Here is a 23,019-nt window from a genome sequence, read left to right on the forward strand (position 1 = left end):
GGGGGGAAAAAAGAAGGGAAGGTGAGGAGAGAGAGAAACAGAGAGAGAAACAGAGAGAGAAGAGGGAGCCAAGATGTAGCAGCACCCAGAGATTTCAAGCTTTGCCAACATGGCCGAGAGATCGGGGAGGTGTTTGGTGGGCACGGGGGAGATGGGCAGCGGAGCCAACCAGCTAGCCAATCCAAAAGGCCCCTGGCGGGTCGCCACCGAGGGGGGCGTATCGGGTGCAGGAGCCCCATGGCGATCCGTCGTGGGAGAGCATGAAGGGCGCTTGGCTTGGCCAGCCAGTGGGCTGGGTGGCTGTGGTGCAGCGAAAGGCGAGGAAAGAGAGGGATTCAGATGGGATTGTAGGGCCAAGACCCGTTGGCATCGGTGGGTAGAGATCCACGCTTCCGCGACCGCCAAGAGCAACGCGCCCCTGCTCAGACGGCGGGAGAACGGGCAAGACGCGACAGACGAGAATCTTGGCGCTGCAGCCAGAAACATCGGACAATGCCACCGAAGCCTTCCCGGCGCTTTTTTCCGTGTTCTCCCTCGCAGCCAGGGGGAGCTTAGTGGCAGCAAGCTATTGGCTGGGTGGAGAAACTGAAACAGCAACCCCTGTGTGCGGCCAAGAGATGGGCCCCCACCAGCCGCCAGATTTAGCATTTGTTCGCGTGCCTCTTTTTTTTTGTCTCTGGACGACGACGTCAGTTCGGTTCTGCCATGGGGGGCGGCAATGAGCCCGGAGATAGCCGGGCCTGGGACTGTCGTTTCAGACACCCTGGCGGGAGCGTTTAGTCCGATCAGGCATCAGATTGTGCCCTGACTCTGCTTCTCTGAGCGCCGTCAGGACCGGACGGCGGGAGCCCAACGGCGAAATCACCCGACTCCCCTCGAGTCCAACTGGGGCCTCTATCCCGACAAGGCTTTCTTAACGAGATCCCACCCTTGGCCTCCTGCGCGGGAAGAAATCGCCGCCCGGATCCCACATGGACCGCCTAGACTTGCCAATGCTGGGGAATCCCAGTCGAGCGGGATGCCACGCAAAACCACTGTTGCGGCGCCAGCGATCGACCCAAGTGTGGCCGAATAAGTATGAGCATCTACTTACCCATAAAGCAACATCCATAGGGTTGGTTCCAATCTTTTTTTTTTTTTCTTCATTTTCTATCACTCCGACGTCACCATGCTTGTCCGTCCAACTCTTTATTTGTTCCTCCCTCCCAATTCCGACCCATGTTGTCGAGCCTGCATCCCGAAGAATCCAAAGTGTCAGTGCCGACGCCCCCACACACACCACCGAAATTTCAGTGGTGCCGCCCGCCACGACTTTCCCACGGAGCCACATCCCGCAACGCCTTGCAGTCAAAATGGACTCCCCTGCGCTCGGTAGCCCATCCGCCTCCCGAAAGGCAGGCGGCTAGCGTTCGATTGGTGCCCTGTCACGGGTGGCATGCAAGGAGACCATTCTTGACAGTTGGGAAGGCACGGTGCCCGGGAAAAAAACCGGACTGCAAAATTTATTCCCACTACCACAAAAAAAGGGGCCCATTTAGTTTGCAGTCATTTTGCCCTCTGCATCTATGATTTAGCAAAGCAAATAACGTTATTGTGGCTATAAGTAGTGCTTTTTGTATCAAAACAATTACAAATCCCTTGAACGCGTATTCTTTTCGGTGTAAAATGGTGCGCGGGCATATTGTTCGGTTTTGGTGCTGGTGCAATTGTGTTGGGAGAGGTAGAGTTTGGGTGGGGAAAAACATTTGCAGTCCGGTTTTTTTTCCGGGCATCGTGGAAGGCAAACAAAAGAGATGGGGGCAACAGCACAAGGGGCGACTGGCCCACACGGTAGAGTGGGGGTAATATAACTGCAACCAGAGGACCAAGCGCAACAGACGAGGCCGGCGCCGATCGAGTACGCCTTCAGGCCAGTGAACAAAGACAGCCAAGACAGGTGACAAGACTGGCGAAGGATGGTTTGTTGAACGTGGATGGTGAATTAGACTATCTAAAGCAGCTGACCCGGGAAATCTGAGCTCGGGTTCGAACTGAGTGCCTCCACCGAGTGGGGCAAAGAAGAGAAAAAATTAAACAAAGAAAAATGCACATGATGCATGACGTCTAATATGCTCCGACCTATGTAAACCCCGCCGATATCCCGAACAAAACGCCTAAGCTGTGGGGAACTAGCCACACGGTAAACAGTGGGCGAAAGAAAATAGGGAAAAAGAGGGACAAGAAAAGAAGAAGTAAATTAAGAGCAATAACCCGATGCCACCCTGCCGCTCTTCCACTCGTCGCGCGTGGGGAAGCGCCCGAGCATCTTGAAGGGGCTCCTGGGCGGCTGGAACCTGAAGGGGCTCTTGGGCGGCTGGAACCTGAAGGGGCTCTTGGGCGGCTGCAGGCCGTGGAAGGCCGGGGCGGGCCTGGCCAGGGACTCGTCGTCGGTCTTGCCGAGCACCTTGTTGGCCTTGTCGCTAATGGGCGACTTGGCGCCGCCGCTGAGCTTGCAGTAGGTCGAGAACTGCATCTCGTCGAGCATGGTCAGCCCCGTGGAGCGCTTCGAGTAGCGCGAGCTGTTGTAGCGCGAGTGCAGGCGCGAGAAGAGCGTCTTGGGCGGCGGCTGCAGCACAAACGACGGCGGCGGCGCCAAGGGGGGCTCGCTGCGCTCGCCCGTGATGACGGACCGGCCCAGGGGCGAGGGGGACAGCGGCGACGTGGTGGTGGTGGTGGTGGCGGTGACGGTGGTAGTGGTGGTGGTGTTCAGGAAGGGCCAGGGCGAGGCCGGGCGGTCCGTGTTGCTGCTCTTGATGGGCGACGGGACCGCCATCTCCTGCGGGCCCGGGATGGCGGGCGACTGGGCACTCAGCTCGGCCATGGGCGTGTGCAGCGGCGCCATGGGCGCCATGAGGGTCGACAGGTGCTTGACCGGCTTGTCCGAGTACGGCGGCGGCGGCTCGGCGGCCTTGGGCTTGGCGGCCGGGCTGTTGCGCGCGCGCCGCCGGCGGACGGTGCAGATGACCAGGATGAAGCCGATGGTGATGGCGCAGGCTATTGCGAGCGTGTTAGTGTGGGTGTTTATATATATATATATATATAAAGGACAGGAAGAAGGACTGTGGGGAGAAATATGGAGTTACATACCGAGAGCACCAAACACGATCCCAATGGCGTTGCCGACGTTGTCACGCGCTGGGGAAGCCCTCCCGGGGATCGAGGTGTAGATGACGGGGGGAGGGGACGAGAGCGTCTGGACGGGAGGGTACGGCGAGTTGAAAACGGCCCCGGTTGCCGACGGCGCAGTAAGGAGGATCGTCGGGCTGCCGAGCGGCGCGGCCGAAGAGGTGGTGGTGGTGGTGGCGGAAGCGGAAGCGGAGCTGGACGACTCCGAGCTCACACGCGCCACGGTAGAGAGCGTCGTGGGCACAGGGGCCTCGCTGGCGGCCTCGGGCACGGGGGAGGGCGACGCCGTCATGACGGGCGCCGGCCTGCCCCTGGGGGGCTCGTTGCTCTGGGATTGCCTCTTCAGGATCCTGAGCGCCTCCATGCCCACCCGGGATCCGCGCTTTCCTAGTGCCACCATTTTGAATGTTGTGATGTGACGTGTCGTTTTTGTGTGGTAGAGTCAGGTTTGTCGGCCGAGGGACCGTTGGTATGCGTATCAGATGCGCGATGTGGTAATACAGCCAGAAAAAAAAGTTAAGCACTAGATAATAGACGGGTTCGCGATAATGGAAGGGGCGCGCGGCGCAACGTCGAAAGGACGAATAGGGAGTATGTGGTGGTATCAAACAGCAGCCTGCTGCACACGCCAACGTCGAAAGAAAGTTGCCAAGAGTAAAAATGGCAGGAGGGAAAGAGATGAGAAAGAAAAAGAAAACGCAGAGGGGTATCTTGATAAAGAAGGCTGAGTGGGAAAGAACGAGATGCAACCGTCACTAGGAAGAGCTGGCCGCGAGGCATGTATTTACACTTCAGTCTCTGCCTCGCCGGCCGCGTTGTGCTCGCCGAGACACACTCTAAACCCTAGTCTATCGTTAGGCACTGGGCTAGGCTAGGTCAAGGGTAGGCCTGCCCGCGCATCGACAGGAGGGGGAGCCGCGCGTGTGCACGAGTACTGCGTATACGAAGAGGAGGGGCGCGCGCGCGCGCGCCCCGACAGCCCTTCTTAGGTGAGAGAAGCCCCTGGCACCACCTGCCGTGGCACCCTAGGCCGTCAGTGCGCCCGTTTGTTCCTGGGCGATGGCTGATGATCGGCTGTCGCTCCAGGGGGGATGGTTCCTGGAAAGTTGCAAAACATTTGGTGGAGCAGGAAACAAACAACCCACCCGCGGATTTGCCTGTTTGGGCGTTTCCTGCTCGCCTCTTGTTTCTCTTGGCCGCGGGATGATCTCTGCATATTTGCCACGCGGGATGGGATTCTGAGGATATGCATTCACTACGAGCAAATCCACATACATGACCCATTTTTTTTTTTGCAACATTTGCGTTTATTACCAACAGCGGCCACAAGCCAATCCTCCTTTCTTTTCTTTCTTCTCTTCTGTTTGCTAAACCCCAAATCCACCAAGGCAGTGGTCTATTCCTTACGAGAGGCATGTCTACATGCGCGCCTGTCGCGTTCGTCGCTTCGCCCAAAAGAGCAATTTGCAATCGAACAACGCCATCATCCCCACTATTCCTGCTCACGGTGGAACGCCCGCCTTATTACGTCCCCAGTGCTGATGCTAGTGCGCAAAACTCTAACTCCCAACGCCATCGCAGGCCCGGCCCCTCGCACGCCTCGTTTCCTCGTCAACTACCACCCTACCGATTCATACTCCCCCCAAAGAGGTATGTGGGCGGAGACTTCAGGAACCGATGACGACTCTGCCCTCCCCTCTTGATCCCTGCCTGTCAAAAAAAAAAAAACCCTTGGGGTTCGCCTATGATCTGGGGTCGGCGCATTTTGTCTTTGGGTCTTGGTGTGATCCCCGTACGTTTCCTTTCCCCCAAATGTCGCTTGTCTAGGCGCGGCGCCAGCTGCACCCCCACCGGTTTTGCCACCACGCGATAAACATCATCTCCATGTATTCGTGATGGTTGTGGCCTGTGCCTGATTAGCCGTCATGCCGAGGGCGGCCCGTTTGAAGGTTATTTTCTTCAACGAGATGGGACGGTCTGGTCGTGGCACATTGGCTGAACCAGCCATCGTCCCATGAAGCAAGAACCAGTTTCGACATTTCATTACTGTCCTCGCAGACGCGCCCATGCCCACCACTCCCACGATGCCCTCATCGTCGTCCACCACCGTCACCTCCCGGTGGAGAGATGGCCGTCGCAGGAAGCGTGTAGCGTGGGAATTGGCTTATTAGGCAGGAGCCTCGACTGCTATTCTCGGCTGCTCTAGTAAATGCCAAGTCGAAACATGTTCCTCCTTCCCAGTCGGGCAGGCAGGTCGCGGTTGCGTGAGCCAAAGCCCCCTGCCCGCCCATCGCTGCGCCGATACGACGATGTCCTCCGCCTGAGCGCAACCGACGTCGACGTCTACCAGTTAGGTTGTCTGATATTTGCTGCCAAAAATGGGCGCATGGCTTCCCCGTGCACGCCAGGAATGCGACCGCAATCCCACCCCAACGGGTGCCCGCCCCCCCTCCTCCTCCCCCTCCTGCATGGCCCCCGAGATCCCCGGCCTGTCAAGGCCCTTACCCCTGCCCTTCAAAGTAAGTCCCGAGTCAAGCGATTTTGGCGTCAATTTCTAGCGCCAAAGTCCACCTTCCACCCACATTTAGACTTTTTTTCTTATTCCACTTTCTGTATGTTTTTTCCCCTTTGGGTCCCGCACGGGCGTCGACCTGCACCCCAGAGTCGCAACGGGCGCAACGTCAGCGCCGTACAGGTGTCCAGGATCACAAACACTGGTGCGGTGGAGCAAAATACTTTTTCTTCCTTAGAAAACCAAGCCAAACTAATGTACCACCAAGATCTACCGCACTAGTGTTTGCGATCCTGAACACGTAGACAGTGTCATGCAGCCATACGTTAGTCACCTGATATTCCTAGGCGAGCTGCCATACCGCGGGGCGCTGCGTTTCTTTTTGTCTCTTTTCCATGTGACGATGCAGGCGGGCGTGCATAAAATCACGACCGTTGAGGAGCTGTGTCTCGTGCGGCAAGTGGCAGATATCTACATCATGAGCAAGCATGCTTCGACGTGTTGGACACGCAGGTGCAGTGCGTTTAGGAGAACCGTCTTTCCGTACGGGCGGCCACCAGTTCGTAAGAGCGCCTGGATGGCCTCATGACCCCGGCCGCTCACGCCGCGCACCGCCCGCCAGCCCGTCCCCGTGGCCAACCCAGGCGCGTCGGCGAACAAGAAGAAGAAAAAAAACCCATGCAGTCGCCGCTCGAGCCTCCTGCTCATGACAAACTTTCGTTTCCTGCGTCGTGCCTACATCGCAGGTTCCTCCTTACCAAGTGGTCGGGTACCATCGACCCCACGCAGCATCGAGAGACTTTGCGTTACGGCAAGCGAGATGATGGGGAAGCCAGAATTCACAAAAGCAAGCATCCTCTCCTCGTCGGGGACTTTTTTTTTTATAGAACACTGTCGTCGAAGATCCTGAAACTTCCACCACGTCCGTGGGTCTGGCCCTCTGGAAGAGTGCCATGTTTCATGTTTCATGGCGTCGGGGTGGGCCTAGCGTCCAGGCCGGGCGCGAACTGTAAAGTGGAAGCTATCCTAACGGGGTACTCGCATTCGAGCCCATCCACCCTTCGTGGAGTGCCCTTGGAGCAAGCGCGGCGTGGTGGTTCGTCTAACAGCCCGGTTGCCCGCCTGAGCGTGGTGTGGGTGGGCTAGCTCGGGTTCCTCGAGCATTTTTCGTCCTAACTGCTATTTCTGTCGACGCTGGGCCGTGTCACATGACATCGTGCTGGGACAACCCCCGTTTATGTGTTCCTGATGGCCAAGTTTGTGCAGGGCCCCCCAGCCCGTGCATCCCCGTAGAGCACATGCCACTTGCCAGCAGTTTGGGTTCGGGCCACTGGATCATCGGGGGGGGAATGCTCATACAGGAGGCACAAAGCCGCTTGACGATAGCAGCCCGTTTTCTATTTTGTAGCTATTTAGTAGCTGTAGCGTCGGGCGACTTTCCCTTTCTGCAGTCTGTCCGTTTTCCCCACGAAAAAGGTTGGAGCTGCATGGTGGCGAAAGGCGGCCCGTCAACCTTATCTTGGTCGGGAGTCTAGCTTCGGAGCATCTGCCTCTTTGGGACAGCCGCTCATGCAAGCACGGCACAAAAGCTCAATTCTCGATCGAACACCATGCATCCGCACGCCACGGATGAATTGCTTCGGACTCGATTTATCTTGTCCGTACTTTCGAAATTTGGCGTTTATATCCGCAAAGGGGTAGCAATGCCCTGTTATCGCTCCGAAGTGTTGATATGTAGGGCGACGTGATTTATGATTAGTCCGTTATATTCCTACCTGCATAAGAAAATGCTAATAGAACTGGAGTTCGGCGCTCGCGTTATATCATTCCATGTCGCGATGCGCATTTTTTGACAATATGCATCACACGCGAGGACTTGGTCATTACATTTTTTTTGAACATTTTCTATCTCTCCCTAATACCGCAACGTCGCATCTTCGTCGACATCTGTACATACGCTGGTGATGGATTAGTATTGTCGCATGCGAATTTACATGTTATAAATTGCAGATATCCTGCGAGTTTGTCCTCAAAATCCTGTGTTCTGCGCCATATGGGCACTATTAAGTTAGTTCGTGTTTTCCTGCTTTGTGATTATATATTTGGGTGTAGTTGACACAGTTTAAACAATTAATGTTGCTTGCGGCTTTCTTTCTAATCAGCAACGAACAAAAAAAGAAGATGAGGAAAGCAATGTCAGCTATTTCTACTTATTGACCAAGCATAACCACCCACGCCTTACTGACTCCTCTTGGCCGCCCCTTCGATATCAGTGTGAATATGCATCGTCTTCTCTGCCCAGCCTGCGAGGTCCCTGTTTTTGTGAAGTCGCACCAGCCTCACTGTGGCTGCGTTTCGTGCCTTGGTCGCCACAGGGTCCAACCACACAGCGGCTCGGTCAGCCCTGTAATACGTCCAGGTTTTGTGTGAGAACCCCACTTGCTGGCCGGTTAGTCACAACCTCTGCAGCATGCGGGAGGCCGACCAGCTCCCGTCCCCACATGGCCCTTTGTAACCAGGCAGGCTCCTTCCTTCGGGCACCCGCCATATTTATCCGCATTTCTTTCTACTTTCTCCGTTGCCTCTGGTCCTGATCACCATCTCTCGCAAATGACAACCGCATCGCGCAAACTCCAGTCAACTTCCGCTGCCGTTTGCGCAAAGCTCAGAACTCCACCTTCCGTCCCGCCGTTGCCCCCACAGCGGCTTAAACTGGACCCCAACCCACCTCAACCGACACTAGCTCTCATTCCCGCTCTGCGACCCATCCTCCCACGGTTGGAGATCCGACCCACAAACAGCTGCAGGCACCTCGACAACCACCCGCCGTCGTCAAAAATGGACGTATTCAAGACCATCGCCGCCTGCTTCGGCGGCGCCGACCCCAAGGACGATTCCCGTCCCAAGCTCAGCGAGAAGGCCCAGGCCCAGGCGCCTGACGACATTCGCTCCGCCGACGAGGTCTCGGACGAGGTGGTAGAGCTGCTCCGCACCGCCGAGAAGAACGGCCCGTCGCTCCAGAGCCGCGTGCGCGGCGCCGTCGGCGCGCGGGGCTGGACCGAGAATGTCGCCCGCGCCGTCGTCTCGCGCCTCGAGACCGTCATCAAGGAGGGCCGCGACAAGGTGGGCCAGGCCCTGGCCGAGGTCATCGACAGGGCCGAGGAGGCCGCCAAGGCCGCCTTCGAGTTCTCCAAGGAGAACCCCTACCTCATCGCCGGCTTCGCCACCATCGTCGCCATCGGCGTGCTGGTGCTCGTGGCGCCCTGGGCGGTGGAGGCGCTCGGTTTCGCCCGGCTGGGACCCGTTGCCAGTGAGTTGCTTTCTTCTTCCCCCCCCACGTGTTATGCTGCACGGATGAGTTTGGGGCTGACAGATCTGGAGACTCGTTCGCGTCCTGGTGGCAGTCCACCTATGCCGGCTTCGTACCCAAGGGCTCCTTGTTCAGCTTCTTCCAGCGGCTGGGCATGGTCTGGGCGCGTTGACTAGCGATGCGAGGCTTGAACATGATAAGACCAAAGCTGTAGCTTTGCATCTTTGTACCAGGCCTCGACATCGTTTGTGATGGCGGTCGGCCTTTCGCAGATAAAGAAGATGGCAGTACGGATGCCCTGCGTGTTGCCCGAGGACGGGCTAGCGCTCGTCGGTGGCGAATATGGAGCCAGGAGTCAGGAAAGACATTGGCCACTATGGGGCAGGAATCAATCGTCTCGCATTTCGTTGCAACGTGGGAGCTGCCGTCTGACCAAGCCCGGCCGGAAGAGGAAACGGTTGTTACGTGATTTCCGAGGTTCGTTGATTTTCGTTCATGCTCCAAGGAAGTAGCGGCACTCCTAATCGCCTAGCGGATTCCCCAATAAAGGAAATGAGTCGCCAAATGGGAAAAAGAAACGTGAAATCAAAACCAAAACTCCTAAGCCTCTCCCCTACCGACTCCCAGAGTTCACCGTGATGTCAGTCGTCTTGACGATGCGCCCCAGGTTTTCCTGCTCGCCCTGCGCGAACCCGCCCGGGGGACCCGACGACGCGGTCGCGTAGGTGCCGGCGGTCGGGCCGCCGCGCTCGAGGTCCATGTCGCGGAGGGCCAGCTCTTCGTTGCCGATGCTACCGGGCCGGCCGGCGAGCGGCCTGCCCGGGCTGGACTTGTGCGTGCCGTCGCGCCGCGCCGAGCTCGCGTAGCTGTTGCTACTGCCGCTGCCGCCGCCGCCGCTGCTGAAGCCCCGGCCCGGGCGCAGGCGCGACAGCAGCGGGCGCAGGGTGGGCAGGTTGGACGCCATGATGGACAGGCCGAGCTCGACGCAGGACCAGATAGCCGCGTCGATGTTGTCCCACGACGGGTCCGGGCTGACGACGGATCGGTAGAGCGTCGAGATCCGGTAGACGGAGATGATGCAGACGCTTTTTCGGGGCGCGTGTCAGCAAGGAGAGTTGCGTGGGGTATTGTGGCGGTCGGTTTGGAGGTTGCACTTACAAGAAACCCAGCCCGAAAATCCCCAATACCATAAGCCTCTGCTTTAGCGGCAGCTGGAGGTGCCAGACGGAATGCAATGGGATGCAGAAGATAAGCATGTCGGTTGCCGTGCTCATAGCGGAGGAAAAGTACCAAATAGGAAGGGTGGCGAGGCATTTGTCGGCCATGGTGGGAACGATAACGGCAAAGGGGAGGCATGAAAGGAGGAGGAAAGTGCTCTGAATGGCAGACCAGACGCAAACGTAAAGGATAAACCAGAAGCAAACGGTCCGCAGGGCTGTGCTGTGGAAGATGCGCCTGTATTGGAACAGGAACCCCAGCTTCGTGACGTTCATCCCTGCGTTGTAGCTGAGGATGCCAAGCAGGAGGAACTGCACTTTGTGTTAGTCCAGGAGGGCCAGGCCGACGTAGTGGGAAGCAGGGAACGAGATATGAAGAAACAGCACCTTTAACTGCTCCAGCGTCTCGTCTGGGGTAATGTTCTCGGCATGTCTCCCCATGCCGTACTTGACCTCGAAAAGCATCGCTACCGAGTAAACGATGGCCAGCGCCTTTTTTTTTTTTTTTTTTTGGCGAATCACCACGTCTCCGTCAGTCTCAAATCCGTCGCGAGGAGACTTGCCCGGCTGGCCCGGCTCGTCGGCTTACAGTGGCGGCCAGGATGGCCCAGTCGTCCTTGCCGACGGCCTTGAGGATGGTGGCGCGGGTGAAGAGGCGGAGCGACGTGAAGGTCACGTTGACCACGAGGAAGCCGACGGCGACGCCGGCCACCACCGGCCCCGTGGTCTCGGTGCTGACGACGCGGGGTGCGACAGCCTGTGCCGCCATGGCGGACGCGGTCGGAGCGGTCGTGGTTCTTGGAGGCACCCCGCACGCGCGCGTGTCTGGGAGGAGGTCCGGCCGCCGGGTAGTGCTTGTCGCGGGGAGATAGGCGGAGGCTAAAAAAGGAAAGAGAGTGCTCTTCAGAAGCAAAAACTAAGGCGGGAGGCCCGAGGTACGCTACCTATATGTCCAGTCGCGCGCTGACAGGTTGGGCGAACCCCGCTCGTCAACTCAGGGTAGCGCTATAACGGTGGAGATGAAAAAAAGTACCAAGCTCCTTTCCCCTGCGCCGCTAAACGTGTTCCAACGGCCCCAGACGTCTCTGGCGTCCTGGCCAAGGGGGCATGCTTTGCATCGAAGAGATGCGGTGGGCAGTCAAGCCGCGCAGGGAGTGGTGGACCCTCGGCTCATGGGGAAGCTATGTGCAAGAATGCAGCAGTGAGATTCAAAACTCCTATCTTTGAGAGGAGGGGTTTGTCAACATCTTCTCTATCCTCTCCCCCTCGGTCCGAACATCCACCCGATCTACAACTTTCTTTTTACCTAATCAAATCAAAAAAAAAAAAAAAAAAAAAAAAAAAAAAAGAACTTTGGCCGACAATAAGCTTTGGTACCCCCGATACAAAGCCGCAGCCGAAGCGCCGCTGCTACGTCTACCACCTGGGATCATGCCGGGGCGCTTGCTTACCCTGCCGCGAAGGATCCGGCTTGCGATGGGTCTCACAACCCATTAGTCTCATGTGGTGGCAGACTTTGGGACTTTGCCTTGAAACGGCATTCCCCGCTGCTAGTTCCAGAACAGGATCGCGAGGTGGACTAATGCAGCAGCGCGGCGCTAGAGGGCAGGCTAGCGTAACGGCTGGAATACACAGGTGACAGGAGGCGGGAGACTAGAGCTCGCCGTTGCGGCTGAAGTGGTCTATCATGTCCGACCTGGTACGGTGGTGTCACCGAGGCACGCACAGTGTATCCCGCACCGGCTCGTCGGGCTTTGAAACGTGGCAAACGGGCTAGCCCACGGGGAATTGCTGACCGTCCGTGATCTGCTTCGGATACTGTTTTGTTCGGGGGTGTGGTTTCCCCGCCTACGCCTACCGCCCAGCCGGGAGTGCGTCCGACTGCCGCATGGGGTGGAGATCGCCCTCGAGCGTTATAGGCTTTCAAGCTTCCTCTGTATTTTTTTCGAACGCCTTCTGTTTAGATTGGATCGGTCTCTGTCGTCCTTCTAGAGGTGGCTGGTGGCTATTGGCGGTAATTTCCTCAAAGCATACCACAACCACACCACCAACTTTACAGGTTCCAGGGATCAGAATTGTTAGTGCGGTGGATCAACCAGGGGGGGTGACAGGGGAAGTAAGGGTACACAGGGTGCCACACAATTTGTAGTAGAGATCAATGTATGTTGATATCTTATCTGTGGGTGACGATTCTAGTGGGTTCTGGCAAATGGGGGTACGTAGCCTAATTAGGAAGGATCCACCGCACTAACAATTCTGATCCCTGGAACCTGTACGATTTAATTGCACGGGGCTGTACAGGGCTAGTGTAAAGCATACCGTTGCCAAATGTAGTGTGTATTAGATGGTACAGGTCCCAGGGATCACAAACCTTAGTACAGTGGATCCTGGTGGTACATCATTTTCTAAAATCCCTTGCCGTGGCTTCCAGGAAATTCACCCCCATCTCCACATCTCAGCCCTTCCCTATTGCATCTAGCGTTCTCGTCCTCCCACAACGCAATGCATTTAGCACGAGGCAGAGCTGGGGACGCCCTTGCACGAGGTGAATGGCGTGCCGCCGCTGATGTTCACGCCGGTCCAGGTCCAGTTGGAGCAGCCGCCGTCGGCGCAAATGATGTAGACGGGCACGGACTTGGAGCTCTTCATGGTCCCGGTGACGTTGCTGATGACGAGACCGGTGATGGGCACGCCGGCGGTGGGGTGGCCGGTCGGGCGGCCGTCCTTGTAGTCCTGCTCGACCACGATGCCGTAGTTGGAGATGCCGCTCAGGGTGATGTTTGCGTACGTGACGCCCGAGACGGATCCGGTCGCGTTCACCACCGTCTTGACACGCACGCCGTTGGCCGAGTCGGCTACGATGCTGTTGCTGATTACCACGTTCGCGACCGCGTTGTCGGACCGCCCCCCGACGGAGCCGATGGAGAGGCCGTGGCCGCCGCGGCACGTGCCGCCCGTGAAGACGATGTTGTGCCCGCTGTTGACGGCCAGGCAGTCATCCTGGTTCCAGACGCTGGCGCCGCTGATGGTGACACCATTCGAGGAGCCGACGTCGAAGCCGTCCGTGTTGTGGCCTCCGCCGGGCCCGTCGCCGGCCCTGTTGTCGATGGTGATGTCGTACAGCCCCAGGTTGGTGACGCCGTTGATGCTGAAGGCCTGGATCGGCGTGTTCTTGACGTTGAGGCCCCTGATGTTGGAGTTGACGAGGTTGTGCGCCGAGAAGAACTTGGGCTTGCCGGGGTTCTTGGCCCCCACACCGTCCCACCACGCCGAGCCGTTGCAGTCGATGACGTGGCCGGCGGCGCCGTCGATGAGGAGCTTGTTCCCCGTGAAGGCGACGAGCGGGCCGGCCCAGAGCTTGTGCCCAAAGGTGGTGGTGCCGGCGAAGGTGACGTGCGTGCCGTCCTTGAGGCCCGTCATGTCCAGCGTCTGGCCGGCGGGGACGGTGATGTCCTTCAGGGTGATGGCGGTACACGACGTCTTGCCCTTGATGGCGGCGGCTGCGTCGGTGAAGACGCAGGCGGTGTCGCGCGTGCGGCTCGCGCGGGGAGCGGCCTCGGCCAGAGGAGCCGAAGCGACGAGGAAGGCGAGAAGAGTCTGGGAAAGCATCTTGGTAGTGGGATACAGGTGCCTGAGGTAGGACATGGAAGGAAAGGGGGTTCGCAGACTTGGTGGCCTGCTGGCAGTCATATTTATACCATCAGAGCTGGCCGAGGCGATGCCATGAAGCGATCAGGTATAGTGAGCGGGACGCCTGGTCACTGGTGGAATAATCTACCGGCTTGCTGTCAGGCCCCAACGCAACTGACTCTATACATGCCTCACCACCGCGGCGTATTCCGCCAGACTTGGACCGACGAAGCCCCGGCCCGGCAGATACGCTGCGGGCTTCCCGAAGCCAAGTAGCAAATATCGAGGGCGGCCACGCAACAATCAGTCCACTTCTAGGTGGGGTTTACACGGTAGGGGATCTGGCGCCCGTCGGCGGGTTGGAATTGCGGTGTTCAACGGCGTGGCGGGCTCTTGTGACTCTGGCCGAGCCATCTTGTTCTGCCCGTCAGGACCCGCGCCTCACTTTTACCGGCCGGCAAGGCTGATGCTTGGCGTTTCTGGGCGCACTCGCGATGGTTGGACGAGTTTGTTCTGCCTCGTCGAATGCCGCGGAGACGAGGGCCCTGGCAAGGGTATCGTTGCTTCGGTCTCGGCAATTATCAAGTCCTCGAATCAGTAAGCCAAGCCACTCCACTTTGCTCCGCCGGCGTTCAATATCTGCATTTGCCAGACACGCGTTGCTACCATTAAGGGATAAAAAACGGCATCTCTCTAGGACATATGCCGAACACGACCATCTTTGTGGAGCTGACCCTTGCGCGGGAAGACGGCATCTCCCGGTGCATCTTGTTTGATAGGAGCTTAACTAGTTATGGTTTATTTTTTTTCTCTGATTTGGCCAATATCACGTCGTGTATGCAGAGGCTTGGCTTCACCTCTCCGCTTAGTGTCGAACTTAATGTGTATTACACTTCGAGACCGTTGTGTATGACACTTCGAGACCGGTGATGACCGTCAATGTGTTGAGACCCTGGATCCTGGGTCCTGGAAAGCGCAACTCCACCACAAATTTGGCTGACCGCGTCATCGCCCCACAAAAGCTCGTCCTCAGCTCGACAGCCAGATCGTCCTCACGTTCCGTGTCGCGTAGGGCGGGGAATGGAGGGAGATGGGGAGGAAAAGGGCTATGCGATGATTTCGGAAACCAACTCCCCAGACATTGTATGCCTAAATAACAATCAAGGAAAAACAAGAGCATCACCTGGTCTATACACCAATTCCTCAACACACCCCATCAGCTCATCCAGCAGCTCGACCGCCTCGTCCCGCCACGCCTCAAACGTCACAATCTCCATCGTCAACCTCGTCCCGCCCTCGGCCACCAACGCCTGCACCTTCCACTCGCGCAGCGGCTCCTGGTGCGGGTAGATGGTCTCGGTCCTGGCGCCCAGCCCTTGCCCCTGCGCCTCCAGGCCCGCCGCCGCCCCGAACCCGAGGTCCTCGACGTGCTCCACATCCTGGTGCACCACCGTGTCGAACCAGTCCGCCTCCCAGCCCAGTCCCGCTACCACCGCCGCCACCATCTCGGGCAGCGCCATGCCCTCGTGCGCCGACCCGGCCGCGTGCTGCGCCTGCACGAGCTCGAGCAGCGCCGCGCCCGTCGGGGTGTCGTCGGGCGAGAGCCGGACGCGGAAGGGCACGTACTGCCAGCACGGCCCCGCCACGCGGCCGGCTCCCTCGAGCCCGCCGCCGCGGCCCGAGACCACCTCGCCGAAGAGCACGTCGCGCCGGCCCGTGCGCCGCGCGAGGCAGAGCGCCCACGCCGCCGTCGGGAACGTCGCGGCCGTGACGCCGGGTGACGCGGCCGTGGAGAAGTCGGCCGTGCGCTGGACGGCAAAATGGGCGCGTTCCCCGGCGGGGACGTCGGCCCGCCCCGGCCGCAGCACCGTCGGGGGCGGGGAGCCGGCGAGGAGGTCGGCCCAGTAGCCGGCGCTGGCTGGGTTGGCCACACGCAGGGTATGATGCACAAAGACGGAGAATGGCACCAGCTGGTCCGCCGCCGCGTCCGAGCCGCCGCCCTTGTACAGCGTCGCGAGCTGGCGGAGGAGTAGGGGGAGGCAGATCTCGTCGTACTGCGCGTGCGAGATGCGCATCACAAGAGCCCCGCGCGAGCCGGCCTCGGATCCGGCCTCGACGAGGAAGAACTTTACGAAAGCGGAGCCCTCGGGGATGCTCCCTCCGATGTCGTTGTTGAAGAGCTGGTGCACAAAGGCCTGCATGTCCGAACCGCCTTGGGGAAGAACATACTCTTCGACATCGGCGACAAGGTTCTCCAGTACCACGCCGTAGCAAACCCCCTTCTCGTCGTCGACAAAGACCGTGCGCAGGATCTCATTGCGACTGACCAGCTCCTGGCAGCTCTGGACCAAGCGGGCCTTATCTAGCCCTGTGTTGTCGTCAAAGTACAGAGCCTCGTACCGGATGGAGAAGCGCGGATTGTCGGTGCTCCCCTTGACTGCAATCGCTTGTAGCGGGCGTGTCGGAAGCACATCGTCGATCTTCCAGTGCTTGTTTGCCAGGCGAGGCTGGATTTGCTGCTCGAGGAATTCGCTGACGCTGGTCACATCTAGGAGAGAGAAGGGGATAGGGGCCGTGTTCGCTGCTGCTGCTGCGTCCTTCGTTGGGCCCTGGTCCGATGTTATGCATGTCGGCAGTTCTTCGGCCATCTCGGCCATGGCCGCGAGGGTCTTGGTCTTGAATATCTGAGCCACAGTGAGCTTGAGACCTGCCGGGCGGGCTTCCGACACCAGCTTCATGGCTGCGATAGAGTCGCCGCCGAGGCGGAAGAAGTTGTCCTCTCGGTCGATGCTCGCCGCATCAATGTGCAGGATATCGGCCCACAGTTCACGGACATTAGACTCCTTGGACGAAAGGGTCGCTGACGTGATGCTGCTGGATTGTTCCTCCTTTGTCTCGTTGCTGTCTGGCTTCCCCTTGGAGGATGAAGCTCTGTCCTCTTTACGAGCGAGAACTACCAGCTTTCCCTCGCCATCGTATCGAGCAAGTTGTCCGGTAACGTGGAGGTAAACGGCCCTCTCTGGCTGCTCAGAGGTGATCTTGGTGTACCAGGCCGGAATTTCGACTGATGGCAGATTCAGCTGAGTAGTACTGTCGACAAGGATCTCGCCCACCGCGCCTCTGGGAACGAGGCGCTGGCTGTCCTGCGGGTCGACCAGCCAAATGTGCTCCGGCTTGTCGAAGCCCAAGCCGTCTGCGCCGTTCTTGCTCAGGGATGCCAGCTCGTCAAACTCATCGTTGACATCGTCGAAGCCGACAGATGTCAAGATCCCAGCAATCTTGGTCCCATTCTCAAGCCCTCGGTACAGCTCCGCAATGCAGCGATCCATCCGTTGCAACACGCGCTCCATCGTCCCCGAGTCCACCGTCCTCGAGTCAAAGCTGGCCATGACGAGGAACCCATCAGCGGCGATCGAGCAGACCAGCATGAGGGCAAACGTGTTGAACGTGAGCGCCTCGCGCGCCGCCCCGGCGTCATCCGCCGGCATCAGCCCTTCGGCGGGGCACAGCGATGGGGACCCCGCCTCCCCGGTGGGAGGGTGCAGCACCAGGCCCGTCCGCAGCTCGCACGCCTCGAGCGCATCCGGGCTGACCCTGCGGATGTGCTGCAGGCCCGTGTGCTCGTGCTCCATCTGTCGCACCCCTTCGTCCTGGATCGCGGCGAGGTACTCGGCCGCGGTGGCGTGCCTGTCGACGCGGACCCGGACGGGAACCGTGGTTATCATCGGCCCCTCGATCAGGTCGGCGCCCGCGACCGGCGCGTTGCGTCCCGTCAGCGTCTCCCCAAAGACGACGTCGTCGGCGCCCCCGATGTACTGCGAGGCCACGAGGGCCCAGGCGCCGCGGAAGATGGTGGCCATGGTGATTGCTGCGGTCGGGGATGACGTGGATGAGTGGGAGTTGTCACGCGCCGCCACTGGGATATGACGCTCTATGAGCGAGTCCGCCTGCGTCGTGTAGCCCTCATAAGGCAGGGGCGGGAACTGCAGGCCCGTTGCGCCGTCCAACCGCCGGCGCCAGTACGCCTCGCACGCCTCCTTATCGACGGTTTCAAGAAACTTGATGAAGTGTTTGAACTCGGCCGGCCTCTCCGTCTGCAAGCCATCCCATGAGCGATTGACCCTGTCAACCACAAGGGGCATAGACCAGCCGTCGTAGAGCGCATGATGTATGGTGAGGATGAAAGCAACCGTGCTGTCGTCGTGGTGCACCAGCCCGTAGCGAACGAGCGGCTTGCCGAGGTCCATGTGCTCGCCGTGATCTGACTCTAGGTACTCCTCCACCGTCTTGCCGGAGCGCCACCGGATCGAGGATTCCCTGATGACGACCTGCAGTAGACCCCGGCCAGGCAACTGCACGATGCGGGTGCGCATGATGGCGCAATCTCGACACGCCCACTCGAATGCGTCTGCAAGGCGCTTGGCCTCGGCAGCATCGGCAAGCTGCAACACGCGCTGGGCAACGTACGAGTCCTGGAACTTAGCCGAAAGCGCCATGAGGCCCTCTTGCAGTGGGGTGCACGGGTACATGTCCTCGATCATTGACTCGTCGACGTCTTCGCAGAGAGCGGCGGCATCCTTGCGTGCAGACTCAAGGTCCCAGTCTGATGGGAGTATGGAGAATGGGGCCACTTCGACAGCCCTGGACATGGCACAGTCCTTGTCGGCGACTGCAACGGCCGCCATGGCTTTGAGGGTATGATGGATGAAGACTTCTGCAACCGTGAGGACGATACCCTCCGCCCTCGCAGCAGACACCAACTTCATCGCCCGGAGAGAGTCTCCCCCAACTCCGAAGAAGCTATCCTCGAGGCCGATCTCTAGATCTGTGTTGAGCGTCTTTCTCCATAACCCCTGAAGCGCCTTTTCCATGTCTGTTGTGGGCTTTGTGGAGACGGCATTCACAAGCCGCAGCTTGGCAATATCTTCGCGGGACATGGCGTTCCCAAGCGCCCGCAGTTTCTTGCGGTCAGTCTTTGCCGACGGCAGCGCTGGCATTTCCTTGAGTGGTATGTACGCCGTTGGAACCATGTAGCGGGGAAGCTCCTCGCCGAGTAGGTTGTCCATATCCGCCAGGATCGCAGCCAGGTCCGAGGAAAACCTGGCTGTTGCATCTTGTGGTCTCTTCTTGGATATTCCCTCAAGCTTGGGAGAGGCCGCCAGTGGTTCGCTGACAAAAGCGACCAGTGTTGGGTCTGCTCCGCCCGGCTTGATGACTTCGGCAGCAATCTTGACGCCGTGGGGGAGCTTGCCCCTGAGGTGGTGCTCGATCTCGGACAGCTCCACCCGTTGGCCGCGAAGCTTGACCTGCTGGTCCTTCCGACCGACGAACACGATGAAGCCGTTGGGATCGTATTTGACAAGATCCCCCGTTTTGTATAGCAGCCCTTTGCGGCCTGGCGCCTTGCCTGCGTAGCCCTCGACAAGCCAGGTGGGGTCGCTGATGAAGACTTCGGCAGTCTTGTCTGGCTGTCCGAGATAGCCTAGCCCGACGACTGGGCCCTCGACGAGCAGCTCGCCGACGGACCCCACTGGCATTAGCCTGTCGTGGTCCTCTGGGTCCACGATCCATGTCGCGGCACCCTTGCCTTTGCCGATCGTGGTGTTTGCTGCACACACCTCGTCGTTGATGGTGCAACCGACGGTGCACTCGCTGGGCCCATACGCAATGATGACCTTGGTCAGCCTACTCCAGGCCGCAGCGTCACCAGCACTGACTGCCTCGCCGCCCAGACCGAGAACATCGAGGGCGCGCATGACGCGCTCCGAGTCCGACAGCACCCGGGCGACGCTGGGCGTCATGTGGGCCATGTTTGCCCCGCTGGCCAGTATGGCGGCGCCGAGGTCATCGACGCGCCCGGCCTCGCTGGGGACGCAGACGGTGCCGCCGACCATGAGCGTGCACAGCATGCAGTCGATGCTGACGTCAAAGGCGTAGCTCGCAAACTCGAAGACGCGGCTGGAGCTCCTGTAACCGACGGCTTTGGCGCGCGGGAACGCCCCCGAAACGAAATTGGCGTGGCTGCACACGACGCCCTTGGGTATGCCCGTGCTGCCCGACGTAAATATCACGTACATGGGGCTCGAAGGTGGCACTACAGGTAGGAACATGGCCGAGGCGCCGAAGCCCCAGCCGGCGTGCTCAAGCAACGTGGCGTCTGAGGCGACAAGGACCTTGGCCGGCTTGCCGCCATTATCCTTGTTGGCATCATGAGATATGCGCGTCGCAAGGCCGACTTGCAGCTCGGACGACACGACGGCGCGGGCGCGGGTCTGCGCCACGATACTCCGCAGACGGGCTTCCGGCTGCGACGGGTCGGTGAGGGCAAAGGCGGCGCCAGCTTTGAGAACGCCAAGTAAAGCAGGTGTAGTCCAGCGCGACTTCTCAAACACCAGGACGACAATATCGCCGACATGAACTCCGGCGGACGAGCGCAGCTGGCGGGCTAGGATGGTGCTGAGCGCATCGACCTCGCGGTAGGTGAAGGTGCCATCCCAGGCCTCTACAGCGACCTTGTCGGGGGCCACGACGCACTGGTCCGAGACGAGGTCGTGGATGCAGCGGTTGATTGTGGGCGGGACAGCTGCGTTCCAATTCCAGATCTGGCTTAGATCCTCTGTTGAAGGACCTATCAAGTCCCACACAGTCTTGGGCGAGGACTGCTGGGCTTTGGAGCAGGCCGCCGATACTCTTGTCTGTTCGAGAATGGCCGCCAGATACGTCCTGAAGAGATGCAAGCCATTTTCTGCGCGCGTCTCGGTCATGTAGCTTGACTGCCACTGCATAACTATGCGCAGCTCATCCCCGACTGCGGCCAGCTGTAGACATACCCTCCACTATAGTCAAGGTAGCGGTGAGAAGCGCTGGTCAGCCAAAAGCTTTGTGGCAAGGTGGTGGGCGTAGGGTGGTCATCGTGCAGTAGGTGTGGGCGAAGGGGGCCTCACAGGGAGGGTACTAACAATTGACTGCACCTTAGTGCCATTCCCACTGCAATGCTGTTCCACGTTCTCTGCCGCAGGCGCATCTGAGAAGCATAGGGTGGTATCTATCCCGACTTGAGTTCCCAGTTGACCATGTGACTGCTGCAGGGACTGTTCCAGTCCTCTACGTATCTCATCACACGTCTCGGTAACACGACGATCGACAGCTAGCGGTGGCTTGGGGATGGTAACCTGGAATGTTGCGGTCGATGGGGCAGAGGGCGGGAAGTCTGCAGGTTGGGTGGGCCATCGGCCTATTGCGATGGCATCAACGGCATCTTCCTCGCCCGATCTGGCGATAAGAAGTCGCCATGCGAGAAGTGCCGCACTGAGGGGTATATGGGAGGGGCCGCTATCCAATGGGAGACTATCCCCTTCTCGCATATCGAAAGATACTGACTTGAAAGAGATGGGGGTAGGAATGTCTGGTCGATCTGTAGCATAGGACGTGCGGTCCCGTCCTTCAGGGGTCTGCAGCCCATTGGATGGCGTCCCCAATCTTGCCGAGGACAGCTGCATGGCGTCTGTGGATGCAGATGCAAGATACTCCGGTATTCTGATAGATAGTTGTGAGAAGTGTATTGTAGATGTGGTTCACCCTTCGGTTGACCTGCCGTACCGGCTGTACCGAGATCGTTTGAGGTGCGAAGATCCTGCCTTCGGGTGATGTAATGTGCGGAAAATCTCAGCGGAGCTGGTGATGATGAAAGAATGTACTGATGGGCTCTGATAGAAACAAGAGACGGGCGGGAAAGGGATGGCGTGGGATGGATGGATCTTCTGGGCCCAAACTTGGGTCAAGATATACACCGGGATACAACGCAATTTAGGGGCGCCAAGGAAGGGGTAAATAGAATCTCAGAATGGAGTGTGGATAAACGGTGCTCGCCCGGTCAAACAAAGGGTGGGGGGACTTTGCCCTCTTCGCACGGAAAATCGTCGCCTTGCTCGGGAGGTCACGTCTCAACACCATCCTTAACCTACGACCGGTGCGTCAGAGGTGGGGTGAAGAACCAATCGTGATCCCCATAGGGCCTCTCGAACTAGGAAGTTACTGGTAAGGACCAGCCAACGGCCAAGCAACATCGTGAGAGGCAGTTGTCAAAGGGGCGAGCCAGGCCCCGACGCCGGTGTCATCGCTGGCACCACCCCTTACCAAGTTTGGCAGTCCGGTCCTCGCTAACGGTCACCGAGGATGGAATCAGGCCCGCAGACAGGGTTACGTTGATCGGAAGTGCGGTGCTGCACAGTCGGACATAGAGCCGGGGACAGTTAGTGCCTTGCACGGAGGATGCGGCATTTAGCAGGAGGAGGGGTGAGGTTGCGTCAGGTTGCATGGCGATGATCCAAATGCAGGTAGTGGGTAGTGGTAGGGCCCGAGGGGCTCAAATACCCGTGACTGCAGGGTACTCGAGATGACGGCGCCTCGACTTGGACACTCGCCCAGCTTGGAGAACACGATAGCGTATGATACTTTGTCAACTGTGCTTGGTTAGCATAGTAAGGGAGCGAGGGATGCTTCACACATTTCGTCTGTGGTGAAGTAGACAAGTCGGCAGCAAAGACGGATTGATGGCATGTGGCGGGGCAAGGGTGGGAAGAGGGCGACAACGGCCTGCATGAGTGGCGCTTGCTAGCGCCCTCAACAGCCAGGGATGGCGGATCTGATAACTTTAACATGACTGGGGTAGCCTGTGTGCCCTGTCCTGTAGCACTGTGATCCACCGACTTCTTGGGCCCTAGGTCGGATATAACAGTGAGGGACTATGTTTCTCCGAGGTCGCATCCAACCAGACGCTAGAAATCGAGGCTGGCGAGATGCCCTGATCTGATCAGGAGGGGAGGAGCGTTCCATCCGTCACATGTCCGCTCGCTTGGCGGGTCGAGCCAACCTCCCAAAATTGGAAGCTCGGAGCAATGTGCAAAGCCCGCCTGAATTGAGCAGCGGGTGACGCGCTTGTTAGCTTGGATGATCGAGGTGCCCTCTTGCCTGTTGGAGAGAAGGAGTGGGTTTGTCGTGGCGAAGACGACGACCATAAAATCCGAGCGAGTCGAATTGACAGGAAAAAAGTGAAATCTTGATGCAGTAAATCCTGCCTTTGCGACGGGAAGTGCCAAGCCGAGTTATCAGATTGGCCCACTTAAAGGCGGGGCGACTCCGAAAATTTTTATCTGATCCGCTTGGGCCAAGCCCGACTTCGCCCA

General features: G+C 58.9%; 7 protein-coding genes across 7 annotated transcripts; 2 read left to right on the forward strand and 5 right to left on the reverse strand.

The window, feature by feature from the left end:
* Positions 1 to 109: 109 nt before the first annotated feature.
* GGTG_02222 (hypothetical protein) lies at positions 110 to 589 on the forward strand (the record flags this gene model as incomplete). The annotated part of the gene is made up of 1 exon (XM_009219993.1): positions 110 to 589. One exon carries the CDS (start codon positions 110 to 112, stop codon positions 587 to 589), a length of 480 nt encoding a protein of 159 aa, XP_009218257.1.
* A 1,512-nt stretch (positions 590 to 2,101) lies between these two features.
* GGTG_02223 (hypothetical protein) lies at positions 2,102 to 3,688 on the reverse strand. The gene is made up of 2 exons (XM_009219994.1): positions 3,127 to 3,688; positions 2,102 to 3,033 (listed from the first exon to the last, which is right to left on the reverse strand). The coding sequence occupies exons 1-2, from the start codon at positions 3,563 to 3,565 to the stop codon at positions 2,237 to 2,239; spliced, it is 1,236 nt and encodes a 411-aa protein (XP_009218258.1). The 5' UTR covers positions 3,566 to 3,688; the 3' UTR covers positions 2,102 to 2,236.
* A 2,460-nt stretch (positions 3,689 to 6,148) lies between these two features.
* On the reverse strand, positions 6,149 to 6,385 carry GGTG_02224 (hypothetical protein; the record flags this gene model as incomplete). Its single annotated transcript, XM_009219995.1, has 1 exon — positions 6,149 to 6,385. One exon carries the CDS (start codon positions 6,383 to 6,385, stop codon positions 6,149 to 6,151), a length of 237 nt encoding a protein of 78 aa, XP_009218259.1.
* Positions 6,386 to 8,218: 1,833 nt separating this feature from the next.
* GGTG_02225 (hypothetical protein) lies at positions 8,219 to 10,494 on the forward strand. Its single transcript, XM_009219996.1, has 2 exons — positions 8,219 to 8,987; positions 9,059 to 10,494. The coding sequence occupies exons 1-2, from the start codon at positions 8,288 to 8,290 to the stop codon at positions 9,157 to 9,159; spliced, it is 801 nt and encodes a 266-aa protein (XP_009218260.1). The 5' UTR covers positions 8,219 to 8,287; the 3' UTR covers positions 9,160 to 10,494.
* On the reverse strand, positions 8,892 to 10,973 carry GGTG_02226 (hypothetical protein; the record flags this gene model as incomplete). Its single annotated transcript, XM_009219997.1, has 4 exons — positions 8,892 to 10,072; positions 10,146 to 10,516; positions 10,592 to 10,696; positions 10,794 to 10,973. 4 exons carry the CDS (start codon positions 10,971 to 10,973, stop codon positions 9,601 to 9,603), a joined length of 1,128 nt encoding a protein of 375 aa, XP_009218261.1. The 3' UTR covers positions 8,892 to 9,600.
* A 1,300-nt stretch (positions 10,974 to 12,273) lies between these two features.
* On the reverse strand, positions 12,274 to 14,277 carry GGTG_02227 (hypothetical protein). The gene has a single exon (XM_009219998.1). It carries the CDS (start codon positions 13,892 to 13,894, stop codon positions 12,713 to 12,715), a length of 1,182 nt encoding a protein of 393 aa, XP_009218262.1. The 5' UTR covers positions 13,895 to 14,277; the 3' UTR covers positions 12,274 to 12,712.
* A 219-nt stretch (positions 14,278 to 14,496) lies between these two features.
* Positions 14,497 to 21,896, reverse strand: GGTG_02228 (hypothetical protein). Its single transcript, XM_009219999.1, has 2 exons — positions 20,794 to 21,896; positions 14,497 to 20,670 (listed from the first exon to the last, which is right to left on the reverse strand). The coding sequence occupies exons 1-2, from the start codon at positions 21,331 to 21,333 to the stop codon at positions 14,995 to 14,997; spliced, it is 6,216 nt and encodes a 2,071-aa protein (XP_009218263.1). The 5' UTR covers positions 21,334 to 21,896; the 3' UTR covers positions 14,497 to 14,994.
* Positions 21,897 to 23,019: the final 1,123 nt, after the last annotated feature.

This window comes from Gaeumannomyces tritici, assembly GCF_000145635.1.
Source record: "Gaeumannomyces tritici R3-111a-1 unplaced genomic scaffold supercont2.1, whole genome shotgun sequence".
In the NCBI taxonomy this organism is placed as follows: Eukaryota; Fungi; Ascomycota; class Sordariomycetes; order Magnaporthales; family Magnaporthaceae; genus Gaeumannomyces; species Gaeumannomyces tritici.